The sequence below is a fragment of the Ictidomys tridecemlineatus genome, chromosome 11 (assembly GCF_052094955.1).
Source record: "Ictidomys tridecemlineatus isolate mIctTri1 chromosome 11, mIctTri1.hap1, whole genome shotgun sequence".
NCBI lineage: Eukaryota > Metazoa > Chordata > Mammalia > Rodentia > Sciuridae > Ictidomys > Ictidomys tridecemlineatus.
The window spans coordinates 31,520,671-31,544,178 of NC_135487.1; the positions used below are offsets into that span (position 1 = coordinate 31,520,671).

Below are 23,508 nucleotides of genomic sequence, written 5' to 3' on the forward strand. Positions count from 1 at the left end.
TCCTGTGAGAAACCTCCTGTTTGTAGTTCCACTCACACATGTACACACAAAGCCTTGGTGGTTTCCTCTGTCACTTTAATTAAGACACAAGTGAGTAAGTAGCCTCCACAGGCTACATTCCCAGCATCCCCCCCCCCCCACATACCCTGACCTTTGGCCCAGAAGCTCCTGCTTCAGTGTGGGGTGGAGGGAGGGAGCCTGGGTCCATAGTGACAGATTATTGCTGACCTCTTCAGTGTGAGGAAAAAGGCCACAAGACCCTGGTGGGGGCCAGCCCTGAGTGTTCCTCTCCCAAGTTTAAAGCAGAGAGGGGGAAGTAAATGTCCAGCCCTTTCAGCCCCCAACTCTGAAATGCCAGAGGGCAATGAGGCCACATCCCTGGAGCTGTCCGACAGAAGTGTGAGGAATGGAAGCAGTGGCCCTTGTAGACCAGCTGTGGGCAGGGGGCAGGGCCAGTCCCCTGTTCAGTCCTGACCTCCTGAGCCCTGGTCACAGGTGTAGGTGGGGAGGACACTGAAGGATGCTGCCCAAGGTGCAGTCCTGAGGCACTTAGGTGGGCATCTATCTAGGCCACACTTCTCAGTTAGCCTTGACCTTGGCAATACTGGGAACTCCATTTTGCTGAGGTGCACGGGGCAGGCGCTTGCCTTTGGTATAAGAGTGATACCAGAAATTGGAGAACAGAATGAAGAAGATGGTGCCATACATCCAGATGAGGTGGATAATGACTGGGTACTGGTAGTTGCAGCTGGGCAAGAAGTAGTACTGGGAGATGTGCAGCGAGACCAGGACAAACTGGATCTAGGACAAGGACAGAGAAAGGCATGGGTTAAGTAAGGACTGGAGGGATAGGGTCAAAGGTGAGATAGGTTACACAAAAAGGATCTAGACTAGGAATGTTGAGATGGTTATAGGCCAGCAGACCCCTTACCAGCTGAATGGCTGTCATGTGTTTTTTCCACCAAAGGTAAGGTTGAGCCACAGGGCCAAGGGCAGATAATCCGTAGTATAGGTACATGACAACATGCACAGAGGAGTTTACCATGGCATGGAAAGACCCCATTCCACCTGTGGGAGAGAGTAAAACGGTTAGGAGAGTTGAGCCTCTGGTTCCCAGTGCTCACTCCTCCAATGGTCTTGAATACTTACCTGGGGCAATCTTTACCCCCCACCACCAGCTCCAGGGAAGCACTGAGTGATGAAAAACATGCAAGAAGGTCACCTGCCCATCTTTCTTCCGGAGAATAAAGATCACCTGAAAAAGAGTTCAGGGAGGTGTTCAGAGCCAGGGGCTTTTCTTCCTCACCTCCCCAGTTCATATATCTCATAACAACTTACCGTGTCTATTAGCTCAATGAACTTGGAGAATAAGAAGAGCCAGGCCACTCGAACCATCTGCAAAAAGTCAATCAAGGCAGTGTTGGGATCCCCCCACCCCCGACTGTTTCAAGAGCCTCTCTAGACTAGGCCATGGGCTCAAGTCATTGATTAAGACCTAATCCCAGCCCCTATTTACTTACCCTAATAGCCTCAGGGCTGTTGGAATAATCCACAGGATCACAGCGCCAGGTGTAGGTACTCAGCCAGCCAGACATCAGGAACTATGAAGAGTGTGAATTAGACCACCAGAGTTCCCTCTCCCAGCAATCCCTCCCATCTCTAGCTGAAGAAATGAATCTGAATCTCTGGAAAGGAGAGATGCTCTGCTCCTCTGGCCCACCCCTTATCCTGCTGGCAGGAATTAAAGCCTAGACATCCAGGCCCACCTCATAGACAATGTAGAGGGAGAGTGCCACCAATGAGAAGTTGTAGGCAATCATGAAACCTCGGAGTTGAAAGGGCTTCCGGTTGGCCATGATGCGAGGTCCAAGTGAGAGGACAAAGTACACGTATGTCAAGAGGATGGAGGTCATTAGCAGAGGGGACTCCATCAGAGGGTAACCCTGGACCCGGGGATCTGTAAATGAATGTCAAGGAGTCAGGAAGGGTCACAGGTTCAAAGGAACCTCACCAGATCTATACCTTTCAGGTCAGGTCACAAAGGGTCAAGGGATTCATAGGGACTCTCCATTAAGACAAAGCCCTAAATCCCAGGATCCCTGAAAAGAAGGGAGGGAAGGGCTGCTGGATAGCATCTCACCTGCACACTTCATCATCTCGTGGTACAAGTTCACAATAGCCTCCATCCTGGATAGGGACTGTAGGGAGGGATGGAGGATGGACGTCAGACAGGTACACATCCTGTCTGTATCCCCAGCCCACACCTGACCCACGAAGATAAGACACAGAACCAGACAACAGGTTAAAGACACAGAACAATTCTGATGCCTCTTTGAGAAAAGGACAGAATCACAGTAAAAGGAATTGTTGGGGTCTGAGGGAAGAGGAGGCAGTTTGGTGAGGGCATCTGCTCCCACACATCCTGCCTGCCTGGGGGAGAGCTATTCCACTGGTCCTCTCCTCTGCAGACTTTACTCTCCTCTCGGTGCCTTTTCAGACAGTTTTACTTCCTGGCCTCCCCTCCTCTCAATTCCAGGTCCCTTTCTAGAGCCCTCCCTTCTCACCAACAGAGAGTTCAACGCCAGTGAACCAGTGAACCAGTGAACCTCTTCACCCTTCTTTGTCAAAGTCTCTCACTTCCCCAGCTATAAGAGGAAATTCTTCTCTTCAGGGATTCTCCCTTTCAATCTATCCTCCCCTCCAGTCCAGTCCCTTCTGGATCTCTCATCTCCCCAGGGTCCCTCCTCTCCCCTGCCAAGATTCTCACCTCCCCAGTCCCTTCCAGAACCTTACTGGTCTGTGGTTCTTCCTCTTCCCTAGGTCTCCCCTCTGCCTTCCAGGGCTCTCACCTCCAGCCTCTCTTCTCCTCCCCTCTCCTTGTAGGCTTGCTGGGCTCTCTTCTCTTGCAAAGCCCTTCCTCTCTGGCAGCCTGGCTCTTGTGAGACTCCTGCCCCAGCGGCTCCACCTGTCTGACTAGATCTGGCAGGAGCCCCGCCCTCTGCCCGCCCCCGCTGTATTGGGCATGGGATGGAGGGTGGGTCCAGGCCACAGGTCAGTGCCTAGGGGAGCAGGAACCACCAGGATTGGGAAAGTCAAGTAAAGCCCCAAACTCACCACCCACCACTCTGGACCAGCTAGATAAGCTAAGGTCCTAGGTTCTCCAGAAACTTCTCCTGGCCCCGGTCCCAGCCTTGGCCCAAAGATTGCTAAAAATCCACACCCAGCATCCTCTCCCAAACCAGCCATGAATTCTCAGTTTGTCCTACTTCAGAATGGGTACAAGAACCTTTCCTTTCCAGGGAGGGGCAAGGAAGCCAGTGGCATGTGAGGAGGTGGGGAGTGGAGGAGGTCTCAGGAATCTTCCCCTCCCTCTGGGAGGGATCCCAATGGGCTAGGCCCCCTCCCCCTCAAAGGCCAAAGGAATGTCGGGGGAGGGCTCATAGGGACACAAAAACCTCTGCCTAGACCCAGGAGAGTCTGGGACTCTATAAGACTGTCCCAGAGGGACCAGGCAATCTCTCAAAAGCCAGGGCAGCAGGTGCTCCCAGTTTCCTCCATCCAGAGGACAACTTGTACAGTGCTCCATGAAGACATACACATTCTGATATCCAACAGAGGCTGTGTGAGCCCCTCTCACACACAAATCTCACAGGGATTCCCCAAGCCTGCAGGTCATCCCACCCTTCTGCACACCCACCATGGTCAGTCTCCAAGCCCTGCCTTCTACATACACACTCTTACAACATGCGCCCAGCTCTAAGGACTAGCACACATCCACAGGACCTACACACCTCCTACTGGCCACAAATGCCCTGCCTCACACACCACCCCAACAGGCCTCCGTGGACTATGACATGCACTCTCACGCCTGCTCCAGACTGCACTGGTACTGGCACTCACATACCACCCTGCACAGCCCCAGGGCACTGTGTGCAAAAGCATATGCTCAGTGGCTCAGGCTCAGGCCCACGCGCTGAAGTTACTCACACATGGCTGAGCTACTAGGAGGTGAGAGAACATCTGACCACTCACACCATATGCAGACATGCACCTCCCTAATACACGGATATGTTTTGGCGGGCGACACTCCTCATTTCTTCATGCACAGTGACTCTGTTGGTGGCCTATGCTGTGGCAGGGCCTAAGCCTTAGGCGTGTGCTCTCACACAGCTCCTCTCTGGCACATGCGAGCTCCTTATCTCCCTCAACCACCAGCCTCAAGTTCACCCCCACGCACTCGAACAGGCACCCTGGAGGTCAGGAGGGACTCCAGGCCTCTGGGAAGGACCTCTCCACAAGCTTGAGGAAAATCTGGGTGTGTCCCTCACAGGGGAGCTTAGCCGGTTCCTTCCTTCCTTCCCTTAAGATGGATGGAAGGGAAAAGGATATGGCAAAGGAAGGGGAAGGGGAAAGGAAGAGAGGAGGGGAGGGAGAGGGCCAAGACCAAAAGGTGGTGGAGAAAGGCCTAGGTGTGAGCAAACGGGGGGCCAGGGCGGAGGGGGGCAGGGAGGGAGGGAGCTGGCGAAGCCCGGCCCCAGGAGCTGGGACCTCCCACCCACTCGCCCCAGGAACAGCCTCGCCCATACCCTGGGCAGGGCAGGGCAGGGCAGGGCAAGGCTAGCCGGGCCTGCCAGGCAGGGGGCGCCGGCACGTGGGGAGCTGTGGAAGGTCCAGACTCACCAGTGGGGGCCAGGCGGACAGCGGTGGAGGACTCAGGGGGTGGGGGGAGCAGGGCCAGAGAGCAGTCCCCAGGGCTATCCTGCCTGCCACTTCCTCATCTGCTGGGCCGACTTTCTGTCACCAGAGGGGGAGGGGGCGGACCGGGCGGGGGGCGCCTGCTGATTGGGCGACCAGCCCAGGCAGGAGGGGCCGTCCAGCGCCGGCTGGGCCGCAGGGGCGGGGGCAGGGGCGGGCCGCCAGATCCCGGGGCAGGAAGCACACCCAGCCCGGCTCCCCACCCCTTCCCTCGCATCTCCCAGCCCGCCGCGGCTGGTGCCTGCGGCCTGGTCCACCTTGGGAGCACCCTGCTTCTTCTGACGTCCAGCACCCGACGGGTCCCATCCTCGGCCCTCTGACCAGTCCACCAACAAACACCTGCCGTCTGACGGCAGGCCCTGCTAGGACTCTGGGAGGAAGTTCTAGGATTCAGCCCTGTTCTCGAAGGGGGCCCGGCTGGCCAGGCGGGCTAGGGGTTTATTGGGGTGGCTGGGAGGGCTTAGCGGGAGGGAGCAACTGGCTACCGATGCCTTCTCACCGATCCTATAAACTTGGATGAGTCCTAGCATTAGGAGCCGCCAAGAGGATTTCCTGGAACGGAGGTGGGAGAATACAAGTGGCCCCGGGCAAGAATTGTGAATCACTGGCTAAACTGGCCTTCAAGGTAGTGAAAGGGGAAAAAGGAAGTGAAGTTGGCTGTGACATAACCTAGAAGGTCTTGAAGACCAAAGGGGCAGTCTGATTTTTATTCTAGAAGCAGAGGAGAAATTGAAGATTTCAAGACTATTATCAGGTTTGTGTCAATCATTCATCAAATATACATTGACTCCCTACAATGTGTAAGACCATGTTAGGTTCTGTTGACAGTGTCCTTGGACTCAGGGTTTATAGTCTAGGTGACCAGGGAGGGTAAGGAAGAGAGACCAAGTGAAAGACAACAGCAGGACCTGGGAAGAACCTGATAAAATTGGAGGAAACACGTTGTCTATGTGGAAACTTCTCAAGAGGTACTATATCTCTCCGTATTTGTCAGCTCTATACTACCTGGCTTGATCCTCTCACATTCATCAACTAGACTTAACTATTCTGGCCAAGAACCATGTTTCATGAAACTTAGTTTCATGAAACCTATACCTCCAGCAGCTCCTGGCCAGTGCTTTGCATACAGTGATCCAATAACTGCTTGTAAAATTGGATGCTGTGAATGTGGACAGAATTGAGAGAACTCAGGAAAGATGGTAGCTGGGAGGAATACTATGTTCATAAATGATGGGATGTAGCCACATGGGATTTTCATCCTAGACTTAGATAAGAAGTAAAAGCTAAAGTACAGATCTAACCCAACCCATTAGTACCTGCACTTTTAAGAAAATGGCAAAAGAATCCAAGTATTCAAAGAACTCATACTCCTTAGCATTGTATGCTAGGGTTCAACCTGATCTAGTCCCTACCTAGTCTTCTTACTCTACCTGTCACCCTCCTGAGTCATACCAGTGCTTTACCATCCTCCAAGATGTCTTTCATACTCCCTTACCCTCGAGCCTTACCCACTGGCTCAGCACAAAAGCACAATCCAGTCTCCCAGCCAGTAAGTCACTCTCTCTTCCTCCCATGATTTTACTCTAATGTAATTTTCAACCCCAACTACAAGCTCCTCTCAACAGGGGCAATACTTGAGTCATCTCAAGTATCAATACAACCTATCATCTGACCCACTCAGCTGAACCTTTATAATGTTTTCTGAGTGGATGTTAGAGTGAATGGGACAATGTGAAAAAGGAAAGAGACCAAGGGACCCAGAATCTAGTAGGAAGGGAAATAATTCAAAAACCTTTCCACTCCCCTCCACTTGAAAGCAGTATTCATGGAGCCAATAAATATTTATTGAAGTCCTAATGTCTTCCAGATATATTCTAGTGGCTTTGAGGTCACACCTGACTCCAAAGTCCTGATTTTTAATGTTTCAATTGGTACTTATATGACCTTAGGTAAATTTTGAAACCTCAATAAAATGGGAACCATAACAATACCTATTTCATAGAATTATTGTGCAGATTAAAGGAGATAACCCATGTGAAATACGTAGCATTGTTTCTGTCTCAACATTTAACTAGCAAAGTGGGGAAGAAGCCCATATATGAAGAAGGTACATATTTGTATATGGATTTGTGAGCATTCATTTAAAATATTTCCTAAACACTTACTGTGTGCAAAGAACTGTTCTGAGAAAACTGAGGGGTTTTAAGTGTCTGTCATGAGAGTCCACTATAGATAGACAAAGCAGACTATTATAGATGATGAGACTGTTCCAGAGGCCAGACAAAGTAGTGACAGGATACTTCTTCATCTATAGATTTATTCACCTGGATTACATTGGTAAATGACCATGGCAAGTCCTCAGTAAATGTTGAGTGCCTACATGAATGAATGTACTCAAAGACACTTTATTCAGCCTTGTCCTGCTCCTGAGAGAAAGCATCTTCCAATATCTAATATAGACTCAAGTCTACCAAGTGGCATTTCCATGGCTCTGTAGTTCCTACACTCACTCACCATCCAGTGGGGAAGATGAGCATATCCATGAACAACTAGAGTTGTATGTGGTAAGAGATAAACCCATGGGGGAAGGGGGGGCGCCTTCACACAGCACGAAGGTTACTTTTGAAGACTTCAAAGAAATGACACTAAAGTTGAACATTAGAGCACTTTCTAGATGGCAGGGAAATGCTTTCCAAGAAGGACACACACATACACACAGAAGCAAAAAATATGGCAGGTTTGGGCAACTCTGTAAGTAGTTTGGTAGCACTCCAGCTCAGAGTGCACATTGGTAAAGGTAGGAAATGTAGGCAGGAGTTAGTTTATGAAGAGCCTTGTAGCCCTGGTAAGACGTTTGGATTTTATTGTTTATATTTTCAGCAACGGCTGGGGAACTTTTAAAATATCAGCATGTGGTTCTCAACACCAGATTGATCCTAAGGGTTGTTTCCAATAGGAAGAGGCTGGAGCATGTTTATATACTGTGTAGAACAAGGCGTTGAGCTCCAACACACGTGGCGGGATTGGTCTTTGGCTATACCTTGCAGACTAAAATATGTGGAAGAGAAGAGTATCTGTCAGTGGGTTGGAAGGAGACCGAGGGAGTTTTTATTTGAAGGAGTCTATTTTCTCTTTTGTCTGAAGGTGAGGCATTCGCTGAACAGGATTATAGGATGAGGAGTTTCTGAAAAATGGTAAAAGTCTGGTGCAGCTGATGACAAGCACTGGGCAGAGATACTGGCCTCTCTAGATGGGAGACTGTGAAGAGGATGCTCCCCAACCCAGCTCAGGAAATGGGAGGCATGACAGCAGAAATGGGACTCTTTGGAATCTGCAGGAAAACTAGGTTCAAGGCCATGCTTTCTTCCACCTGGATACAAGGAAAACCAAACCACAGTGGGCTAATGAACTAGGGAAACTGAATCCACAGGTTTGATAAGAATGAAGGCCCACGGTATGGGGAAAGAATACTCAGTCCAACAGCTAAAATTCCACATCCTTCCTAGAGTCTTCCTGACTCATGGGAAGTGAAGTGATGACTTCAAAGTTCCACCTTGTATGACTCACTCTCCATTCACTTCTCTTGAAGGGGCCCTTCTGTTTACTTTTCCCAGAAGGTAAACCAGCGGAGTTTCTCCAAGGGTCCAGCCTGAAAAATATCACCTGTACGAACTCTATCAACTCTGCTCCCATGATTGTTTGAGGCTCTGTATTAGCACAAAAATTAAAAGGGTCAGAGAAGTAGAAATGACAGGAAGAAATGGAAAAAAACATTCCTGCATTTTCATGAGTGAGTGAGTGGGTGGAACAGAGGAAGGAATAGTAAATGGGGACTCACAGGCAGTCGGCTAAGAACAACAGGACCTGAGGGTTTTTGGTGAGGGCCATAGAAGTACAGGTGGGAATGAAAGCAGCCTCTGGGTGGCATTCAAACTTCTCCCATCCCCATCCTGTAAAAGACAAGGAGCATTTCCTACATAGTACCCATACAGAGAAGCTGAAGGGAGGGTAAGCCCAAGAGGACAGGGAACAAAGATGAGGGCAAAGGGTTCACCAGTTAATCATTCTGTGCATCCCTGTGCCTCAGTCAGCTAACTGGCGTCCTCTGCCTGAGATCTTGGCTGAAGGGATTGGGTCTGGAAAGACATCTGGCCAGAAGAGAGAGACTATATGTAACACTCATCATTTGGTATTTGAAGGCATGCTTGGACCCCTAAAAAGTCAGGGAAAGGTCTGATCCATCAGTGGATAGCCAGTGCCATACATTGTAGATATCATTTCATGTTCCTTGAACTGAAGAAACTCAGGAAGAAGGACGGAATGAGACAAAACTTGCAGGAAAAGCTCTGGAGAGAGAAGAGGGGAGCCTTTTTGTTAGGAAACAACCAGGGCAGGTTATCAGGATGAAGGAGCTAGAAAGACCCAGAATATGTGTGAGAAGGGCCAAGAGTACATTCTCTGAAAATCATGCAGCCAACTGCTTACCATATGCTCTTGACTCCTATAAGGTCAATGCAATTATTGCCTCTTAGCAGAATAATAGAATCAGAGAGGTTGAGGGGTTTGCTCAAGATCGCATAGCAAGCAAGGTGGAAGCAACACAAGTATTTCTGGCTGAGGAAAATACAGGGACAAAGAAACCAACTCAGGAAAGCAAGGACAGGCACACTGTAACGGAAGGGACTCAGTGTGTCTAAAAGATGTGGTGAATGAAAGGCCTTCCTATGATAGAAGGTTAAAGGTAGATTAGCTTGAAATCATGAAGTGTTTTGGATAAAAAGTGAAGAATTTAATTTGTACAGGGAATGTCCCTGAAGATTGCATAGGAGGCTGATATGACCCCGGTTAGGTTTTGAAAGACAAACCCGGTGACAGTAGGTTTATTATCAAGAGACCAGCTGGGGATCCCCACAGCGGAACTGCCCTGACACAATAAGGCCTGACCTAGACCAACGGTGGAAAGTGGGGGAAGAGCAGAGAGAGGATCCCAAACTAACCAAGACTGGCAAGTTGGATAACTCACATGGAGCAAATGGAGAAAAAGAAAGCAATCTGGGTTATCCTGAGTTTGAGGTGAGATGGTGCATTTTAGCAGGCAACAGAAACAGTAATTTTAAGTTCAGGAGAAAGGAAGGGACAGGAGAAAAAATAGAAATCTCAGGATTCTCTGAATAGATGAAAACATACAAAGCATACTGTGAAGGCTGTATTCACTCTCCAATCTCCGCTTTCATTTAAGGTTTTCCTCCTAGACTCCTCTAGTTCATTAATCCTGGTGTCCTTCCCCATGCCCCCATTAATCCAATCTAAATGGCATTTAACCCTGGCAAACCCAAAGTTTTTCCATGAGATGAGATATAATGATGTGGAATGGAGAAATACAGAGACAGAGCTCAGACATTTGAGCCTCTGAGCCCATCTAAAATCATTTGCATAACCCAAATATGATTGGGTCTTTATTTTTTTTTTTTGGTTAAACTAATTTAATTGTAATGTGTCACAATCAGAACAGTCCAATATATCACCAGACAAAAATGATTTCTCAGGAGAGAGAATAGAGTAATAGCATTGACAGTTTGCTGGAAGGCCCTTGTATGCCCTTCTGAGAAGCTTGGATTTAATCCTATAGAAAATTAAGAGTACTTACAGGTTTGAATTTTATTTGAAATATGCTCCATACTTTTGAGGTCAGTACTATAATACTATTTTACAGAGGTGGCAACTAAGGTTCTTGGAAGTAAAGCAACTTGCCTAAGGTCATATGTGGGTAAGTATCCAGGCCAGGAATTGAACTTATAAAAAATAAATTACCATAGAATTTTGAGTGCTATAAAGAAGTGAGTAGAGGTACAGGAGAGGTAGTTGAAGAATGATCAAGTATACAGGGAAGAGGTTATGAAGATTTTACAGGAGCAAGTGACACTTGAACTGGAAGGATGAATTTTCTACCAGGTAGAAGCAGTAAAGAGAAGGCAGACATTCCAAGTGGGTACAACATGTCAAGTCACGGAGGGGTGAGGCAGCATATAGCCTGTGGATATTTATTTTCTTATGACTATAACAGAGCACTTAAAAGCAAAGTGGTAAGAATGGTAGAAGGGGCTGGGGTTGTAGCTCAGGGATAAAGGTATTGTGTCCATGTACAACTAAAAATATTTAAAAAAAAAGAATGGTGAAAGGTGCCATAAAATACAGTCTGAAGGACTGGTAATGAGTTTGAGGGGAAGAGAAGCAAGCATGGAACTCTGGTTCTGATCCAGTGAATTACACATAGCCAATCAGGAAGACTTGAGCCCCAACTGGCAAGCCCAGACAAGGGAGGCAGGGACTCATCACAACTGCAGAGAGATAAACTGTGAGTGATGAAGGGTCCCTCTGGGAGAGAATATAGAAGGACTGGAACTGAGCCTTTAACTGGTTTGAACAGCGAGGAAATACTATTCAGAAATGATGAAAAATGGTGAGGGAGCTTGTAATTTGTGCTCAAACTGAAATAACACAATTTAATACCAAACTGGGACTTAAGAGAAAAACACAGACAACAAATAAGTGGGAGAAATTAGATTAAAAATTGATTCATCATGTCAGGCAATCCAATGTAAAAATATCCTCGTATCCCCTCTGCACTAGTTGCTAGGGAGTTATCATAGGGAATGAATTCTGCACAAAAGGTGTCTCCTGAGGACAGTTCCTGAGCATCAGCACAGGGAGTGCAGAGGGAGAGGTTACAACCTCTTAGAGGGATTTGTCAATCATTTATTCAAGCAACAATTACTGAGAGCAAATTTCTAGCTGCTACACTGGGGACAGCTAATGTATACTGAATTCCTCCTACTCCCAGGCACCATTCTAAGCATTTAACTCACTTAAACCTTGCAGCAACCCCATGAAATTGCCACTATTATTATTATTCACAGAAATAAGAAAATAAGAGTCATAGATAAATTAACTTGCCCAAGATTACAGTTAGTAAGTGGCTGGGGTAAGACATGAACCCAGGCAATTCTGGCACTAGAACCTGCTCTTTCAACCAAAATGTTATTTTAGACTACCTCTCTGAAGTCAAATCATAACAGAAATAATTATAGTGGCACTAACACTGGTAGTGTTTATGATGGGCCAGATGCTATAGTACACAAGACACACACATTATCTTGCCAAAGATCAGTCAGTTCTCAGGTGGGAGAACTGATTCAAACTCTAACAGTTCAGTGTGCTTAAACTTGAGGGACAATAAAGTGCAGCAGGAGCCAGAATATGCAGTGTACAAGGTACAAAAGAGGAGCATAAAACAGGAGGTAACTGACCTTTCCTGGTGAGAGTGGTGTTGAGTTGTGAACAGACTGGGACGATGGAAAGCTTCACTGGGGGGTGACTTGTGAGATGAATTGTGAAAGATAATTGGGTATTAGTCAGACAGAACAATAGAGCAAAGCAGAGGAACAGTGTGGATAAAGGAATAGAGATTTGAAAGAGCCTATTACATTCAGGAAACTGTAAGCAGTTTGTATGGTTTTTGGAATTAAGTAGAGAGCAAGACAATGTAGAGGATAAGTCAGGAGGAGGCAGGGGTTAGATCACAGAATCTTACTTGTCTTTCCAGGAAATGTGAGTTACTTTTAAAACTTTTCCATTGAATGAATGTTATGTCCCTGACTCAAAAAAAAAAAAAAATCCCCAGGGAATGTGGTGTCTTAGCTTGAAGCCCTTCAGACTAGCAGGAATTCTTTTGACATCTATTTCCTCTTACTAGTGCATGCATGCTAAATTTCCATTCCACTTTAAATTATTTACCCTCAAATGAAAATTTTAGGATAATTTTATCCTGTGACTTTCAGTATGCCTATTAATCTGCCAGGTTATGTGGACTCTAGTTTGAGAAAAGGGGGCTGAACTATCAAAAGGATTTTAATCAAGGGAGTATGGGATGAGATTTGTTAAGATCTGGGGATAGGGAGTCTGAATAATAATTTTATGGAGAGACTCAGAGGGACAGGATGGATGGATATTGAAGAGAGAATTTGATAGGATTTGGTGTCTGATTTGCTATAAAGGGGGACTAGCTGGGAACATGGAAGGAGAATAGATTAGAATGGCTTCCATATTCATGGCTTAGGTAACACCCAGAAAAACTAGAAGAGAAACAGATACAGAGGAAAAGATGACTGGATTTAGACATCTATAACCTGAGGTACCTGTGGATCATGTGAGTAGAGATGCCCAACTAGAATCTGCAGCTTAGCAGAGGTTTGGACTAAAAGTAAAACTTAGTTTGACTTATGCACATAAAATGGTGGTCACAGAGAAAGTGGGTAACATAAGAAGAAAAGAAGGTTGAGAACAAGCTCCAGAGAATAGCCACATTCAAGAAGCAAGCAGAAGTATAGAAGTCCAAAAACTGCAGAGGAGGAATGTATAAAGAGGTGGAAGAACAAGGACAACGTATGCCATACAAGCCAAATAGGGAGAGAGAGACGTAAAGGAAATAGTTAGCATTGTTAAATGCAATGGAGATATTAATATAAGAATTGGGGAAAACTCATTATTTAGCCATTAGATCAACAACAGTCTTTGATATTGTTTCATAAAAATGGTGGAAGCAGAAGCCCAACTACAGGGGCTGAAACATAGGAAGGTAGAAGAGATGGTGGTTGTTATAGGCTCTTTTTTCCAAGAGCATGCCTGTGAGTGAGCTAGTGAGAGAGTATACAGGGTCAAGAAGGATTTTTAATATGGAAGAGATACTAACTAAAACAACATTAACTAGGTCCATGACAATAGGTTTTGCCCAGGAAAATTAGCAAAAAGAACAAAGGATGGTCTACATGTGGGGTGTGGGCAAACACGATGAAGAATCAAATGGAGCACAAACTAGGAAATTAGGGTGAGAGTGAGAAAAGGCAGTGTAGTAGCAGAGAGAGGAGGAAAAGGCCCAGAAAATTTTATATTTCATCTAGTAAAGAAGGTTACTGTCTGGGCTGGGGATGTGGCTCAAGCAGTAGCGCGCTCGCCTGGCATGCGTACGGCCTGGGTTCGATCCTCATCACCACATACAAAGATGTTGTGTCCGCCGAAAACTAAAAAATAAATTAAATCTCTCTCTCTCTCTCTCTCTCTAAAAAAAAAAAAAAAGAACGTTACTGTCATTAAAAAGTACAATTTCTTGCCTATACCAAAGGAGTCTCTCTTTACAAATCTCTTTCCCAGAAAAAAGAGAGATGTCAGAGTGGGAAGGTGACCACTGTCATACCTGTACCTCTTCGGTAACTTAACCACCTCTTTGATGGATCTTCACCAGAGAATGATATGAAACCTAGAAAACAGGGCCAGGAAAATGATCTAGAAGGATGCTGATATATAAAGTTGTAGGCAACAGAGAGGGATCTTTGGAGCTCTATAAACTATAGAGCAGTTTATAGCAGTCTGAGAGACTTAGGGGTAAATTTAGGAAAATAGTGGCCTATCTAAGTATCATGGTCCTACAGTGAAGAAAACAAAAATATTCCTGGGGACCAGAGGCTTGAGAATTACTGTCAGAGCCTGATAAGCTAGAAAGATCTCTGGGATCACTCAGGCAAGAAAATTAAGTTCAGGGGCTGGGGATGTGGCTCAAGCGGTAGCGTGCTCGCCTGGCATGCGTGTGGCCCAGGTTCAATCCTCAGCACCACATACAAACAAAGATGTTGTGTCCACTAAAAAATAAATATTAAAAAATTCAAAAAAAGAAAAGAAAAAGAAAATTAAGTTCCAGGAATTCAGAAGCTTTTTCCATGCTGTGCCCAGGGAAGTCGCCATGTGCAAATGGTAGCTGATATCCTGAGAGTATATAACTTATCAAGAGACCACATAAAGAACCCATGATCTGCCTCAGTGATACATGGGAGCTCAAAAACAAGAAGAGAAAAAGTTTGTCCTGAGGGACATGTCAAAGTGATAAAGCATCATGGTCCTGATCGGTGGTAGAGTTTGCCTTCTGTTCTAATCAGAAAGTACTGTCTGCACACCCCTTCCAAGTGCTAGCTATTCTTTCTTTTTGGTAACAGGATTGAACCCAGAGGTATTTAACTACTGAGCCACATCCCCAGCCCTTTTTTAATTTTTTAAGATAGGGTCTCACTAAGTTGCTGAGGCTGGCCTCGAACTTGGGATCCTCCTGCCTCAGTCTCTCAAGTCGCTGAGATTACAAGAGTGTACCACCAAGCCCCGTGCCCCTATGCATTTGAGACTTTCAGGCAAAAACCACATCAAACATACTTAAAGTGGCACTGTGGACTCTCAAGGCTGAGCAAAAAAAGGAAAACTCTGGTCCTGGCCAATGCTAAACTGCAATAGGCTATTCCCCCAAATCTGAGGCAGACAGAAGAAAATATTCACCCTTTAGTAGTTCCTCTAGGAGCTGACCCAGGGTGGGCGTTTGGAAGGATTCAGCCTCCGTCCTGCCTGGTGCTGGGATCAGCTCACACGGCTCCTGTGTCCATGGGACACAGAGAATACATTGTCCATAAGGAGGATTATTCTGTACAAGAAACTCAGACAAAGGGAGAGGTTGTTTCCAGCTGCTTGGGGGAGGTGGAAAGGGGCCCAGCTTTGCACTGGGGCATTCCTGCAGAGTTCAGCTTCTTTTCTCCAGCAGCATGACAGGAGGTGGGCTATAACGTCCCTTCCAGCTCAGGCCCAATGGTGGAACCCATTATGGAGTGGGAAGGAGTACTTGGCTACAACCTATCTTAGCCATTTCCCAAAAAAGCTCATGGCTGAGTAAGGTAAGCCAGCTAAGTAGAGAAGCAATACACACAGGGAGGGGAAGAGAACACCGCAACCTGGGCAATGAAGAAAAGGAGATTCAGCAATGACCGAATCCCAGCCTCAAGGTAGAACTGGAGAGGTTCTAAGCAATGGGCATTAGGCTGACATTAATTCAATAAGTCTCCATCTTTTGTGGGATGAACTGTGCTGTGGTACTTGAGGTTTCACAGCTGTTGCTTCTTTCTCTATCCCAGAAACAACCTGGGAAACAAGGCCTAATCCCTTTCTCCCTGGGCCCCAAGGGTAGGAGAAAGTACAATCCCTGAGCAAAACAGGACAGTAAGAAACAGAAACTACCAGAGTAGGCCACCGGTCAGCTTTTGCAAATCTTAAATCTGAGCAGGTAAGCAGATAATGTTCTCTTCTTCAAAGGAAACTTCATATACAGTCCCTCCTTAGGGACTGCTAGGAGAGATACATTCTCTCCATTCTGGGTTCTGAGTTGTATGGGCCCCCAAGTGGGAGATGTGACAGCTTTGTGTACCCAGAGGTGGAAGGTGGAAATGAAAGCATGTACCTCAGGCGGGGGGTGGGTTGGAAAAGAGAGCATGTACTCGCAGAATGACTAATACTTAGGTATGAGCACTCCAGAGTAAGAAGTAAAATCTTTTGCTTAAGGGCAAAAGATTTAGGTAATTTTGTACATTTATTTTTAAATAATTTTGTACATTTATTTTTGTTGGGACAGGAGGATATTTGTTCTTGGAGGACACAGAATCCACTTTAATAGCTTTATGTGAATGAAGTCAGTATCAGGCTGAGACAACAAAGAAACATAGGGTTGGTACCACTGGTGAAGTAAAGGAGAAAGTCACCAAAAGTTGCTCCAGGGGTTTTATAGAAGTATGGCTGGAGCTCTGTCCAATATCCTAGTTAGCTCTGATGTTTCCAGTGGGAAGGAAAAAGGTGAGAAGATAAACAACACGTGACTGGGTTAATGGGCCAGACTATTCAAATGGGGGAAAGGTCTGGTGTTGCCTCAGAGCTGATGACAGGACTCCCCTACTGCAGTGTATTGTGGTCACTAAGCTTTATGGACATCATTCCGCATCTTGTTGGGACAGCAACAGGTGACAACTAGGACCACTTGTCCTGGCCTCTGCTGCCACAGCCTGGCAGAGTGCTATTTGGTACCAATCAAAGGCCAAAGTACCAGTGTGACAGAACAGGAAAGGCAGCTGGAAGGATGAGAAGTAAGAAAGTCTCAGGGTTTCTAGTGCAAAGCTAATTAAAGATTAATGTTTTATAGAGAACAAATTTGAATTGCCTTGTAGCACTCACTAATGGAATTGTCTCTGATTCCCTATATCGGCTCTCATAAATTGCTGAGCTAGTTAATATCAATTTAAATACCTTTATTTCATAGAGAAATCCTTTGGTCCACTTCAGCTGATTCAATCTCTGCACTTGCTCAAAAAGGAGTACTGAGAAAGGCAGCACAGGCTGGTTGTCCAAACACACTCTGCTCTTCAACTCTATAAAGTAGGCAATGCTATTGGGCTGCCCACTCCCACTATTGATCTGGCTCTTACCTAAACCATAGAGTTAATTTAATGGAGGAAAACCATCCTGACCAGTGTTCAGGAACAAGGCACAATTATATACAAACTAAACCCTAAAGACAGTGTGAAGGGCAATCACCTCTTCCTCCAAAATAAGAGGAAGAAGGAGATTTACATGTGCTACAGAAAAACCCTTTCTCACACAGTCTCGCCTGGCCCCTTGATATCCTCCTTCATGTGTACAAGATGGGATAAAAGATGAGGATTTTTACATATTTCCCATATAAGAATTTAACTTGCCTTCAGAGATTGACAGGCCTAAGTTTCATTACAGCTGTAGGTAGAAGGTTTGTCCCCACCCAGAAGTCTCTTCATCTGAACCTTAGAGGGACAACAGGGTAGAACCTGAGTGGAGACACCTGAGAGCCAATATGCCTCAAAGGACATCCAGGCTGTTACTGTTTCTAGTAGCACAAAATAAGCACAGGCTTATTTGATTCTGGGTTCATCAGCTCACCATTGACAATGGAATAGCAGCACATCAGGTGGGTTCTGGATCAAGAACTATGGAGGGCAGGGTGAAGAAGTGGCTATGAAAACAACCATTTATTGAGCACCCATTACTTCATATACTGTGCTAAATGTTTTACAGTCATTTTCTCATTTTAATCCTCATAACAACCCTATGAGGTAGGTATCATCACCATTTACAAATGAGAAAACAGGTTCAGAAAACTTAGGTCTGTTGCCCAAAGTCATATAGCTAGTCACCAGTGGAGCTGGGCTCTGTCTGTTGCTGAAAGCCCATGTTCTGTTTATTGCACCCATCTAGGTGAGCCTTGAGCAAAGGTAATATGACTGCACAACTGTGCAAGATCACCTGGTACTGGAGGCTGCTGTTCACACTCACCGCTGGTAGGGATGCATTGAAGCTGATTTGATGTTGGTTTTTATTCCACTTGGCATTTTCCCTAAAAGGAATACGAAGAAAGACATCTGAAGCAAGGCAAGACTTTCACAATAAATCAGAAATGTCGTTTCTCAGGTTCCCTCCTGCCATCTCCTTTATCATTGCAGAACCCCTGTGGCATCTGACCCTGGTTGGCAGAGATCAGAGGCGTGGTTCTTCACCAGCTCCCTCCCTGAAGGTATCTAGGAGGAAACGGGTGATTTGGGAGAATAGTGGGAGAGGTGTCCTGCTTATCTACTCCTAGAAAAGACACAAAAACCTGTGTGATCCTTTTTCAGTGTTACAGGTAAGAGTACTGTATTCTTGCCAGGTACAGTGGTACGTATCTGTAATCCCAGCTACTCAGGAGGCAGGAGGATTGCAAATTTCAGGCCAGCCTGAACAATTTAACAAAACCCTAGCTCAAAGAAAAAAAAAAAGACAGCTGGGCATATAGCTCAGTGGTAGAGTGCCCCGGGCTCAATCCCCAGTACCACAAAAAAAAAGAAAGAAAGAAAGAAAGAAAAAAAAAAAGGCTATGTTTTCTCTTGATTCTGTTGTCTTTTTTTCCTAGACAGCATGTAAGAAATAACTCTTCTTGCTGCTTGCATCTGAACTCTTCCAGACTATTCTCTTAATTACTAAAAGTGAGTACAAGAGAAGGCAGGAAGGCAAGAGAGACAGGATACAAAGAAAATAATACCAGTAGGAACAAGAAACTGCCTCCTTGTCAATTCCTGATGCATCTTCCAAATAACCTTGATTAAGTAAGGTCTGACCTCTGGTTTTCTTTTTTCTTTGGTACTGGGGATTAAACCCAGGGGCACTTACATACTGACCAACATCCCTAGCCCTTTTTATTTTTTATTTTGAGGGAGGGTCTCTCTAAGTTTCTTAGGGCCTCACTAAGTTGCTGTGGCCCTAAGCAATCCTCCTGCCTTAGCCTCCTAAATCACTGGGGTTACAGGAGAGCACTCCACAGCTAGCTGACCATTGATTTTTCTACCCACAAAGAGACACTGACCACAAACCTAATCTCCAGAGTAAATGGGACAGGACAGTTGAGAAAGAGGTAAGAAATGGGGTAGAAATTGAGAGCAGTTTCTCCTACTCAAAGTTGTTCCTTACTCTCGGATGCCTACTTCAGAGTTTCAGATGAGAATTTTTACTGCTGAAAATTGTTTTCTGAGTCACTATGCAAAGGAGAAAACTCCCAGGTCTGGGGATGCTGGGAGCCTAGATAATCCTGATCATCTCTACTCCCCTGTTCAAAGTCAATTACATTTCCACCCTTGCCACCTTACCAGGTTGACCTGCTTGAGCCATTTGCACTCCACTGAGCATTGGCTGCTGCTGGCTTGGAGCTCCTGACATTTGTACTTGCTGTAATCCTGAGGTTCCTGCAAGGATTGTCCCAGCTCCTGGCTGGCCTGGTTGGCCAGGACCACTGCTGCCTGAAGGTCTCCAATTAGACAGACCCTTCCCAAAGGCAACAGCTGCCACCAAGGCATTGGTGTCTGCAGGGTTAAAGGTCTGCTTGTTTGGTCGGAGACCTAAAGAAAAAGGAGGACCATGAAGTATACATCTGGTCCTAGGTCTGAACCTAGCAGCTGGAGGGCCTGCAGATTGCCAGGGTTTGGAGTTCTGACTTCAGCATCATCTAGACTCTCACAGTCCAGAGGAAAAGTCAGAATACCCTCCAACCTATCCTCAAATTTTCCCTTTTCATTTTGCCATTTCTTCTACCTGCTTCAGGGCTGGCCTTAAACACAAAAGGCTAGCAGTATGTTTGCAAACCCTTTTCTAAGCAGTTCATTCTGTGTCTTCACTTTATTACCACCCAAACCACCATGGCTATTCCAGTCATCTTATTATACATGTCTCCCTCTGTCACCAATACTCCTTTACCTCCACTCTCTGATTCTCGCTCCTCTTTGCTGATTTTCTCCAGAAGGTTTGAGCACATTTTATTCAAGCTCTGTATCTGCTTCTGTAATATATAAATGGTGCAGTGATTAAAATAAATAGGAAATGACTATGGAGAATTTCTTCCAGAGACAGTTTAGTGCAATAATTGAGTATCTCTACTACATAGGAGTGGTAATGTTTGCTTCTCATCAAGGGATGGAGATGGGATCATCAGGGCAGTGACTTAGTACAACCTGAGCTGCATCAGCACCAATGCGGGCAGCGTCTGTTGTCAGTTGTTTCTCCTGCTCTTCAACCTCAGGATCAGGCTTGGTTCTCAGATGGTCAGGGACCACTTCATGGCTGAAAACAGGTACTCGTCCTTCAGTCTGCCGCTGTAACACAGATTTTATTGATCCTACCATGTACTCCAAGAATTCAATCTAGCCTTATTTCCTTTCTATAGGCAAACAGTGCATTTTCAGGGAAAACAACTTGAAACACAATATCTAGCTTCTTAGAACACTGTCTCCTCACATGGCTATCTATACCATACTTAAGGGCAAATTAAACCCCTCTCTTTGCCACATTTTAATCAAAGACTGGAATAGACAAAGTCACAAAAGGACTTTTTTTTGCAAGTCAGATACTGGAAGAAGTCTTGGTGATATAGGCATCTGGAGCTTTCTCACCTCCAGGACAAAAAAGCAAGGCCTCCAAAATGCAGTCCTTCCTTCTCACTGCCACATATTAGCCCACATTTAGAACTTCTAGAATAACCAATCAAAAATTCTTAGACTTTCATCTAAGAACTTAATTTCCCAAGTTGTACACTTTTTTCTCTTCTTACCATGAGATCTTCATCTCTATCTGGGGACAACACCAGAGGAATAATGACCTGGTTACGGAACAGTGGTGTCTTCTCATGCTTCAAAACCTTGTTCAGAGTGTTCAACTGTCCAGATAGCAATGCAAAACTGTCCAGGACAGAGGGCCTGGTGGTGGTAAGAAAGTATCAGAATGTTCCAACCCTTCCCTGTAATGTAATAATTAAGAGGCTCAAAAGACTCATAGCCCTATGACTAGCCTAGATGAGAACCAAATTGGCTAACAGGAATGATGGGGTTAGGAAAGAAGGACACACTTTCAGTTTCTGACACAGATACAGAAAAAGGCAGTTCATTGTTTGAAAGGGGTGAGAAACACTGGCAAAATAGGAATCATAGCTATAGTATTACAACTGAAAATTCAGAAACTGGGTAAAATTCTCCTTTCCAACCTGGAAATAAGATCCACTATTCCTGAGTAGGTTGGATCTAAAAGACTAAAAGCCACATCTGTGGAAAGAGATCCAGCAAAGAGAGCCTCTTCACCAGAAAAAAAAAAAAAAAAAATCCAAGTGTAAGGATCAAAAACAACTTGGCTTGGGAAACTGAGCTTTTCTCTACTTCCTTACCATGGAGGCCCTAAGCCAAACTTTACTTCAATGTTGGGCAACCCAACTCTTTCCAAATCAAAGATGTTTACAAACTGATAAATGGTTACATCATTAGAAATGTCCTATCCATCAGAGGCCTGGCCCCCCCACCCAGTAAGCCCTCCCCAGCTTGCCCTGGAAACCCTTACCAGGTTAGCCGGTCATACTCGTTTTCCAGCTTATAAATGAAACTTCCCAGTGAGTTCTTCAGATCAGCCACTTGACTCAGCAGTGCATCTAATGATGCCTCAAGCTGCTTCTCCTCTCGCTGCAAATAGGAACAGGTTGGTTACCCAGAGAGACACAAAAGTGTGACACATACAGAATAAAGCTGAAAAGCCAAGTTGTTTTCTACCTTTGGCATCTGGGTTACAGACAGCATCAACCCTTAGACCTTTCAACCCCTTCACCTGACCTCAACTCTTCCTACTTACCAACTGATTTTCTTATTACCCCAAATCCAGGCATGGTTCTTCTCATGATTTTTTTTTTATTTTTTTTAGGTACACCCTACTGTTCCTCATTGAGAAATTTCACCAGATCCAGTGCCTGTTCATTATCTTATGGGTGCCTCTGCAGCACATGTATACCATATTCCTCTTAGAATCTGCCTTGTGCTATTCTTGTCAACAACACAATTTCTGGGACATCTGCCTATACATAAAGCTTTCTCTGAAAACCAGCTCTGCACTCTCTCTCGGCCCTGCCTCCTTAGCATTTGATGTTTTGACCTTCTCTTTGTTGAGTTAATGTGCACTCATTTATCTCTGCCAATATTCCCATGCCTCTTTCACAAGTCTGTTGACCCATGAGCATTTATTGAGAGACTATCAGTGTAAGTACATGACAAATGAAAAACAAGAAAACTCGCACATTTCTGAGAGCCAGACAAACAATTTTAAATTCTGGGAATCTGTAAAGCATTTCCTTCCCATTGTCAGACGATCCTATATTATTCCATTTCTTCACCCTTAACAACTATTGGGCACAAGTTGGTTAAGAATGACGCAAAACAGTCTTGCAAACCTGGGAGCGTGCTCGACAGGAGCTTGACCTTGGGTTCCACCCACAGCCTGAGATTTTTATAAATAGTTTAGCTTTTGGCCTCTGCGGACAATTCCTTCAGCCCTTGGGCTTCTCTCCAATTACAGATCCCCTGTTTGTCTGCATCCAACAGCCTAGTTGGGGCCTGAGTCAGTCCACCACTTTCTTGAGCCGTCTTTCCTTAGATTGATCCTCAGCTTTCCCAAATGACAACCTGATCCTTCCCAACATTCAGGAGGTTAGCGCTGCATCCTTGCTCTCGCCTGAGCCGAGTCTTTCCTTCTCCTGTCAGTCGCCTCAACCCCCACTGGCCTCAGCGCTCCCTTTCCAGCTGGCCTCGCCCCTAATCTCCCGTTCAGTTTTTCCATAACAGCCGCAGGCTCTGCCTCCCCAGCTCCTCACTCTCATCAGCCAGGCCACTCTCAGTCTTATTATCCCGGGCTAGCTATCTGCCAGGAGACCTAACTGGGTTCTCACCTGCATTGCTGCGGGACAGCTGCAGCAACGACTTCCTCTTCCGGTTTCCCAGACAGCTAGCGCGACTGAGAGGGCTTCATCCACCAATCAGAAAGCTCAGAACTCGGCCTTCCCATCCACTTCCGGTTTTATTTTCGTGACGAGATAGACAGGTCAGGGGTCAAGAGTGGAACATCCTCCTTGGCCCGGGCCGGTGCGGGAGGGATGTGTGATGGCCTCGGAGCGCCCGGAGCCGGAGGTGAGGGGCGGGCGGGCGCAGTCTGGAGCTCCGAGACTTGAGGGGGAGGGTCCAAAGGGCAGATTTGGCTTCGCCCTCCTCCTGCGCAGCTTCGGCCGAGCCGGGTCAGCTCTGAAACCAGCTCTCCGTGGTCCACAATTTCCTTGAGCGACTAGAGAATTTTTTTGCTTTGTTTTGTTTCCTGAAATTTCGTTTGCGTCGGTGACCCTTTGACCTAGTGATAGTGGTATTATCAAAACTTGTTTTGATTATTTGTTGCAATTTAGTGGGCAACACGACAGTAGACTGCCTTTGTCGGCTTCTGCATTTCTTAAAACGTTGAAATGCAATAAACAGCATGCGTTAATTTAGT

At 45.8% G+C, this 23,508-nt stretch overlaps 3 protein-coding genes and 1 long non-coding RNA gene across 11 annotated transcripts in view; 2 read left to right on the top strand and 2 right to left on the bottom strand.

Moving 5' to 3' along the window:
- Nucleotides 1–58: 58 nt before the first annotated feature.
- Nucleotides 59–15,211, bottom strand: Elovl1 (ELOVL fatty acid elongase 1). Of its 4 annotated transcripts, XM_078026096.1 has the most exons (9): nucleotides 15,130–15,211; nucleotides 14,006–14,068; nucleotides 2,141–2,198; nucleotides 1,767–1,957; nucleotides 1,521–1,601; nucleotides 1,339–1,395; nucleotides 1,150–1,255; nucleotides 932–1,068; nucleotides 59–801 (listed from the first exon to the last, which is right to left on the bottom strand). In XM_078026096.1, exons 3-9 carry the CDS (start codon nucleotides 2,184–2,186, stop codon nucleotides 580–582), a joined length of 840 nt encoding a protein of 279 aa, XP_077882222.1. In that variant the 5' UTR covers nucleotides 2,187–2,198; nucleotides 14,006–14,068; nucleotides 15,130–15,211; the 3' UTR covers nucleotides 59–579. The 4 variants fall into 4 exon arrangements, with proteins under 4 accessions (XP_077882222.1, XP_005317964.1, XP_077882221.1 ...); XM_005317907.5 differs by lacking the exons at nucleotides 14,006–14,068; nucleotides 15,130–15,211 and adding an exon at nucleotides 4,681–4,840; XM_078026095.1 differs by lacking the exons at nucleotides 14,006–14,068; nucleotides 15,130–15,211 and adding an exon at nucleotides 2,850–3,022.
- A 70-nt stretch (nucleotides 15,212–15,281) lies between these two features.
- Nucleotides 15,282–22,079, top strand: LOC120890745 (uncharacterized). Its single transcript, XR_013427743.1, has 3 exons — nucleotides 15,282–15,518; nucleotides 18,141–18,211; nucleotides 21,901–22,079. It is a non-coding gene; the product is annotated as an uncharacterized LOC120890745 (long non-coding RNA).
- Med8 (mediator complex subunit 8) lies at nucleotides 17,651–23,007 on the bottom strand. 2 transcript variants are annotated; one of them, XM_013362153.4, is made up of 7 exons: nucleotides 22,919–23,007; nucleotides 21,547–21,665; nucleotides 20,771–20,897; nucleotides 20,175–20,315; nucleotides 19,921–20,002; nucleotides 19,317–19,565; nucleotides 17,651–18,034 (listed from the first exon to the last, which is right to left on the bottom strand). In XM_013362153.4, exons 1-7 carry the CDS (start codon nucleotides 22,922–22,924, stop codon nucleotides 17,970–17,972), a joined length of 789 nt encoding a protein of 262 aa, XP_013217607.1. In that variant the 5' UTR covers nucleotides 22,925–23,007; the 3' UTR covers nucleotides 17,651–17,969. The 2 variants fall into 2 exon arrangements, with proteins under 2 accessions (XP_013217607.1, XP_005317965.1); XM_005317908.5 differs by having other exon boundaries at nucleotides 20,771–20,915; nucleotides 22,919–23,006.
- A 27-nt stretch (nucleotides 23,008–23,034) lies between these two features.
- The window catches only part of Szt2 (SZT2 subunit of KICSTOR complex), a 49,259-nt gene continuing 48,785 nt past the window's right edge, over nucleotides 23,035–23,508 (top strand). For all 4 annotated transcript variants that reach the window (XM_005317910.5, XM_078026092.1, XM_078026091.1 and 1 more), the window contains exon 1: nucleotides 23,035–23,156. In XM_005317910.5, the coding sequence (XP_005317967.2) occupies nucleotides 23,130–23,156 (27 nt within the window). In that variant the 5' untranslated portion in view covers nucleotides 23,035–23,129. The remainder of the gene's footprint in view (nucleotides 23,157–23,508) is intronic.